At 40.3% G+C, this 7,333-nt stretch overlaps 2 protein-coding genes across 2 annotated transcripts in view; one reads left to right on the top strand and one right to left on the bottom strand.

Annotated features, from left to right (window-relative positions):
- LOC109845501 (vacuolar protein sorting-associated protein 22 homolog 1) overlaps positions 1 to 674 on the top strand; it is a 5,398-nt gene extending 4,724 nt beyond the window's left edge. The window contains exon 9 of the mRNA XM_020414776.1: positions 371 to 674. Within this exon, the coding sequence (XP_020270365.1) occupies positions 371 to 481 (111 nt within the window). The 3' untranslated portion in view covers positions 482 to 674. The remainder of the gene's footprint in view (positions 1 to 370) is intronic.
- On the bottom strand, positions 1,308 to 2,414 carry LOC109841672. The gene is made up of 5 exons (XM_020410623.1): positions 2,381 to 2,414; positions 2,188 to 2,304; positions 1,936 to 2,069; positions 1,642 to 1,825; positions 1,308 to 1,382 (listed from the first exon to the last, which is right to left on the bottom strand). Exons 2-5 carry the CDS (start codon positions 2,290 to 2,292, stop codon positions 1,308 to 1,310), a joined length of 498 nt encoding a protein of 165 aa, XP_020266212.1. The 5' UTR covers positions 2,293 to 2,304; positions 2,381 to 2,414.

Below are 7,333 nucleotides of genomic sequence, written 5' to 3'. Positions count from 1 at the left end.
TGGTGATTGAAGTGGAGAGGCATGTTTTGTATAAAGATTTAGTAGAGAGGTTAATGGGTTTAATTAAAAAAAGGGGAAGTGGATGAAACCATTAAGAAAGGGGAATGGGTAAATGATCATTAGAATGGACTTATTTCACCAAGGGTGTCGTCCAAATAGTATACAATAAAAACTTTAATCTAAGATGCTCCAAAAGAGCAGTTAGAACTAACAAGAGGTGTAATTTAAAACAACTTAGAGAATTTGGGTGTAAATTAAAACCATGATGAATTAAGAGTCTGTACGAAAAGATGGAACATTTTACGGCCTGATATGAGAAAATCTTTATTTCAAAATTATTATTGACTATCCCTGAATCTGATAATTGCAGGAAGGTCTTGCTATGATTGATGATGGCCACAGAGATGGGAAGCGGAGATATTGGTTTCCTTGTGTATCTTCTATTTCTTCTGCCACAGGATCCGAAGGTTTGAAGATTTGATAGTAGTGTTTGATCCAGGTACACTATTGTAATCTTAATCTGGTTTATGGGAATTAATATGACTGCAAAAGATTTAACAATAGCACGCCTATGTTGCTTTCTTGTCAACATTGATACTATAAATACTTATAATCTTCTTGTATAAGTGTTTCTTTTTCAGTTTGGCAATTATAAAATTGATTAGGTTCATGTATCAGCTAGCTGTGGTATATCTGCATCTTTAGAAACTCACTAGTAGAAAAACAATCAACCTAGACGGAAATTTCCGTCTAGATTGATTGCAATTCCGTCTAGATTAGGTCATCTAGACGGAATTCCGTCTAGTTTGAGTGGTTTATTTTGCTTCCGTCTAGATTGCTTCAAACTAGACGGAATTCCGTCTAGGTTGATCAATCTAGACGGAATTTCCGTCTAGGTTGGTTTTTTACAACCTAGACGGAAATTCCGTCTAGGTTGATTCAATCTAGACGGAATTCCGTCTAGATTGCCTTTTTTCAGGGAAAAAAAATTAATTATAATTTGTATTTCCCTGTACAATTACATTAATATTTGAATATATTCAGAAAATACTGTACACGCCACATTCAACCATCCAATCATAATCAAAATTCATAACAATTCCATTCAAAAACATATATATAACCAAATCCAACACATTGTACAAATCCAACCATCCACTTCAAAATATACATCAATCAGTTCCGTCTAAAACACATCCAACAACATATATACTAACAATGCCAGTGACTAAGATATGATACACGACATGAATAAATGTAGTGTTATAACAAATAAAACTGTTTATTGCATTAAAAATAAAAAAACCTCATCCATCGTCGTCGGCGGGGGTATCTCTATCCCGATTACGAGAACGGGTGCTGCTCCCTTTAATATCTCCACTCTGAATGTTTAATTGAATAATCATTATGTGGTGTTTGATAACATATTAGATAAAAATGAATTTATAAATATAAGAAAAAATAAGGTACCTGAGCACTACTCTGTCTAGCGCCGGAATTATCGTCAATCGAGCTAATGATCCGTATGACACCACCATATGCGCTATAAGGAATAGCACCGCCTAAATATTGTATAACATACCCCATGAGATCGTCCATCGAGTTCGCCGTTAGCGCAACTCTAGTCATCTCATTAGTCACCTGAATATGCAGCCCCGGGTCAATTTTATCAATCAGATACGCAGAGATACGTGCGACAAATGGCATAGCCTGGAAACTGCTTGTGGCTGCTCTCGTCGATGTAGATGGTGTGGAGGATGCTGTGGACGATCTGATGCTTATACCAGGTGAAGCTCCGACACCATGTAGAGGATATCTTCCTCTCCTATTATTAGGGAGAAATAAATATTAAACTTTGCTCTCAAATTCAATAATGGTAAACAAATATAAATAGTATGTAGTATTCAAATTGATTCGATTTTTCACCATCCTTACCTATTATGACCCATCAGGTTCTGTGTGAGATTGATGTTCTCCTCTGCAGAAAACATGTGAGGGTCTGGCTCGGTTTGTTCCTCCTGCGAAATGTAGACAGATGCAGCCTCCTTGGATGCGGTCTCAAATCCCTCCTAAAGCACAAATTTATAGTTAATTCAAGATAATGACCATATTATTTGTGTTCTCGTTTCCTCGTAGTGTTAACAAAATAGAATTAATAATACTACTCAAGATATGTATAAGTCTCACCACTAACTCGAGATTTGCCGTGATCTTATCCCGATTCCTCTCATCACCCCTATATTGTTCACGAAAAGTACCATATGCCGCTCTGGCCCTCAAGTGTATCGGCATTAATGATTTCCCCTGTCATATTATAAATTATGAGATTTCATAATCATACTAAACATTAAGATCTTTTAAATCTTTAAATGACATATACCGTATCTTGACAATAAACATCCTCCAGATTGGCGTAGGAGTGTGAGCCCAAGTGATGGTCATGCAGCTTCTTTCTTCTATTTTCTGACCCCTTCGTGGATTTATTCTTTAAAAAAATTCTGTAAATATAAAATGAAATAATATCTTAAAATTATAAACTAAATTTCATGAAACTAACCTTGGCGGCATCGCTGTCCCAATACATGAGGAGAGCCGTGAAATGAATCTCGTCAACTCGGTCATCGAGGTTTAAAAACCTCTGCCAGTCCTCCTCATACCTGTCATAGGTTTCATGTTTGATCTCATGCCTCCATTGTTTGAGGATTGCTTCAACCTTGACATTAAACACATAATTCCAAGCCCCCTCAAAGTCCTCAAGACAGAAGCAGTTCTGTAGATTTACATACACATTTAGTAAGGATAATTTAATATCAATTACTAATTATTAATAAATGAAAATCTAAAACAATATGTACTTACCATAAGGGCAGTCCATATCGCCTCGTATGCGGTCCACGGTAATTCTCGAAAATAAAAATAAGGGTTGATAATGGTCGCTCTACGCACGAGAACCCCAATATATGCATTCAATCGGGTCGACCAAGGACCAACGGGCAAATTAGAACTATTCCACCTAATAATGGCCCTCATTCCTCTTGGCGGTTGTTTAGAATCAGGCTTACCCCCGCCACGTCGTCCCTCTATGCGATCCTTCTTAGCACCTAAAATAATGACAACATGATAATATATCATATAATATACAAATGTGAAAATTAAAAGTATTTATATAATTTACCATTCGCTATCTCTCTTTCTTTTGTTGCGATTGCATCAGCTTTCCTAGTCTCCAACGTAGGAAGCATTTCCTGATACCTTCTCGCAGCACGTGGGTGGTACTTTCTTGAGTCAGCCTTGGACTTATGAGAGTCCGGAGGTAAAGGTAAACTGAGAAAGTCCTGGGTCTTTAGCCGCAAATCAGTATGGAATGTATATGATGGATATGTCGGGGTCCAAGTAGCACCTACATAAGAAAGAAGAATCAATAATATTAAATTTTAATTGACCATTATCAATTATTAAATATTTAATACCTGTGTCGGGGGATTGTTCTGGTGCTGCATCAGAACCGCCGGGTGATGAATATCCCGCATCTGCAACAAATGAACACTATGAGCTAGATAACTAAAATTTTATAAAATATATTAAAGTATTAATTAATTTTTATACCTGCATCTGGAGAAGGTAGTGGATCATCAGCACCACTACCTGACGTGATACTCCGTGATCGATCAGTCGGCTGGTCAAAGAGCCTCCTAATCCTCCTCATCTGCAAATATAATAAAGACAATTGTTAAGAAAAAATTGTATACATGCTCATGAGATATGTTGTTATGAAATGCATTATTGTTTTTATTATGATAAGATAAAAATCGATAATGTGGTGTAACATATATAGTTCATACCTACATCCAGCGCCACATTCTGTGCGTAAGAGAATTCTTGCCAAACATCATCAGATGAACCGATTGGTTCACTATAATTATCTTCACTTTCTTCAATATTTTTTTCATTGTTATTAGGAAGAACAACAGATCTTGGCTCCTTGTACAAAACCACCCAATCAGACATGACATTCGGATCTTTCACATAGAAGCACTGATCAGCTTGTTCTGCGAAAATGAATTACTCATTCGTATATACTTCTCGGTGAAGATTGACTAGTGTAAATCCATAATGATCCTTTTGCTTTTTTGCAGGACACCACCGAACCTTGAACATCGTGTAAGTACATTGTTTTGGTTTACCAAACCCGTAAATTACCTCAACGATATCTTCTAATTGGCCATAATATAATATGTCAGCTAGAATTGGATTCTGATCTCTTATACTTGAAAAACATTCTTGGGCAAACAAGCCCATGACCCCACTGTTCTGAGTTACCCTCCTATCATCGGTCTCTAATGTTCGAAATTTATATCCTCAAAAAATGAGGCCTAAGGCTTGTATTTATAGGCATGAGGGGTTGCGGAGCGGTTAAAACGGGCTAAAGGCCCAAATCTGCCTTGGAGGGTGTCTCTCAAAATCCGGGACACCCCTGGGGTGTCTCACAAAATCCGAGACACCCCTGGGGTGTCTCGGAATTTCCGAGACACCCCTGGGGTGTCTCACATTGGCCGAGACATTCCGTTGAGGTACATTCGTCCACTTCCGCTGTAAATTCTTCGTCCGAACTCGGATTTTAGTGATTCGAAGTGCGTTGGAAGTCTGACGAAGAGTTCTATCAGCTCCGATGGTTGGATTATCTGTAGGATGAACGAGACACGAAGGGCGTTGTTCTTTTTGTAACATCGCGGGGCTCTCGATTAGCCCGTGCTTTCGTTATCCCGAAATTCCGTCAGCTCACGTAGTTCGTCGGTTCACTTCAATCGTTCACCGACGTCAGTCGAACTCATGTGAACCAGATAGTGACGTTCATTGTCGTTCCTTAACACTGAGCTGTTCGTGGAGACCTATAGGCAATTTTCGATGCCTACAGATACCCCCTCCAAAGCGTTCCAGACTCGTTTCTTTTATAGAAGAGGCTGAAATACTTTGGATGTGATTTGGCCTAGCCTTCAGTCGGCGTAAAGGACCTGTAGTTAGCTTCAACCCTTGACTCCTTCGATTTTCGGTCTATCCAATGCTTTGACGAATAGCCGAAGTTCTTCCGGCGCTGCGTTTATCGCTTGGCCGTCGTCGGAGTCTTGAGTCTATAGCTGATGAATTGAGTTTGGCTCGTGTCATTGAGTTGACTTTGAACTACCTCCGTCACATTGTGTTGACTTAGGGTTTCAGAGCACCGTATGTTGACTTTTTGTCGCAACGCGTTGACTGGCGTTGACCTAGGGTTACGCGTTGACCGGCATTGACCCTAGGGTTTCGAACGTCGAATGTTGACTTTTTGGTCGCAACGCGTTGACTGGCGTTGACCTAGGGTTACGCATTGACCGGCGTTGACCCTAGGGTTTCGAGCGTCGAGCATTGACTTTTTGGTCGCAACGCGTTGACTGGCGTTGACCTAGGGTTACGCGTTGACCAGCGTTGACCCTTAGGGTTTAATTCTGGTGTCTTCTTCAATCGGTAAAATACTAAACCGGCAACGCGTGTTAGGCGTTGGCTTATCCCTGCTTAGGCTTCGGGATAAAATTCCCCATGCATAAAAGGCATGGATTTTTGTTGCTACGATGCTGAATACGTAGACTCGGTCGTTTTTACGGGAACGAACCACCCAGCAACGCAGGTTAAGCGCTGACTTATCCCTACTTAGGCTTCGGGATAAAATACCCCAGACTGGATTCTGGTGTCTTTTTCAATCGGTGAAAGACTAAACCGGCAACGCGTGTTAGGCGTTGGCTTATCCCTGCTTAGGCTTCGGGATAAAATTCCCCATGCATAAAAGGCATGGATTTTGGGAGTTGAAAAAGGTGGTGTCTTCTCTTGGGGCAAAGACGAACCCGAAATGGGAGAGGAAGAATTTTATATTCTATCTCCCGACACTGAGGAAGAAGAATTTTATATTCTATCTTCAGCTGGAAAGGAGACTCGAGGTGGGATCTCCACTCCTAGAATCCAAAAAGATGAAACTAAGAGTGGGATCTCCACTCCGAGAATCGACAAGATTCGGATAACCCTAACTGTCGGAAGGTTTGATTACCGAACTAAAGATAAATTTCTCGTTTATCGAGAGTGAATTGTGGTTTTGGTCCTAACTGTAGGAATGTTTGACCAAACGGCGGTTTGAGATGACCCTAACTGTAGGAAGGTTTGATCACTCGAATTGAAAGTGGACCTCTCATTCATGGAAGGAATCGAGAGGGGATTCTGGCTTTGGCCCTAACTTTTATAGATTTGACCAAGGAGGCAGTGTAAGTGGGGGGTCTGAGACGATCTTACATTTTATAGGCTTGATCGCTCAATTTAAAAGTGGACCTCTCGTTCATGGAAGGAATCGGGAGGGGACTTTAGTTGTGGCCCTAACTATAGGAAGGTTTGACCAGATAGACAGTGAGAGTAGGAGTACAAATCACATCGAGAGTGTTGACTCATACAAATCACAGTGGGGTTTAGTGTTTATCACTTTGTTTGTAATGATCGGGTTATCCCTACGAGAATTACATATAGTATTTTTCCGGGAACTTCCCGTTACATGAATCATCCACCCCCAGTTTCTTCGCGAAACTGGGTTTATCATTGCATTTGGTTACATGATCGGGTTATCCTTAAGAATATTACATATAAAAATTCTCCAGGAACTTCCCGTCAACGGTAGGAAACAGTTTAGACTCATATACCTATTGGAGTATCAGGGAACAGTTTAACCTCATATACCGATTGGAGGAGTGAGAAGCAGTTTATACTCGTATACTTGTCGGAGTGTTGAGAAGCAGTTTATACTCGTATACTCTTCGGAGTGTTGAGAAGCTGTTTATACTCGTATACTCTTCGGAGTGTTGAGAAACAGTTTATACTCTTATACTTGTCGGAGTATTGAGAAGCAGTTTATACTCGTATACTCTTTGGAGTGTTGAGAAGCAGTTTATACTCGTATACTCTTCGGAGTGTTGAGAAGCAGTTTATACTCGTATACTCTTCGGAGTGTTGCCGTTCTTATCTGGCTTATCCTAGCGTTATGACGCCGGCTTCAACCAAGGTTTGGATGCTATTCTTTAACGTAAAGCAAGCTTTAGTGGGATGAAGGATCCTCCTGTGGTACGCGCAGTACTTCGGATCTGCAGTATTGTCAGCTTCCTCCTGATTTGTGATGGGCGGCAGCTTGATCTTGTTGTTTTCAAGAAGGGTCTCGAAGATGGCTGGAACGTCTTCGTCCTTGAATGAATACTCTTTTTGAAACCTCGGATCCAAACTATTATGCTGTCTTCGGAGCTGGTGTTGTGACGTTTGATTAACGTCAATA

This window comes from Asparagus officinalis, chromosome 1 (assembly GCF_001876935.1).
Source record: "Asparagus officinalis chromosome 1, Aspof.V1, whole genome shotgun sequence".
Classification (NCBI taxonomy): Eukaryota; Viridiplantae; Streptophyta; class Magnoliopsida; order Asparagales; family Asparagaceae; genus Asparagus; species Asparagus officinalis.
The sequence above is the reverse complement of the archived record's forward strand: the minus strand, read 5'-3'. Positions and strand labels throughout refer to the sequence as shown.

Bases quoted from the DNA above. Each gene is read 5' to 3' on its own strand.
- LOC109841672 (XM_020410623.1), bottom strand. From the start codon at position 2,292: ATGCCGATACACTTGAGGGCCAGAGCGGCATATGGTACTTTTCGTGAA. The intron at 2,070-2,187 runs GTGAGACTTATA...TTTGTGCTTTAG, and splicing joins CGGCAAATCTCGAGTTAGTG to GAGGGATTTGAGACCGCATC. The intron at 1,383-1,641 runs GTGACTAATGAG...TTAAACATTCAG, and splicing joins ACCCGGGGCTGCATATTCAG to AGTGGAGATATTAAAGGGAG.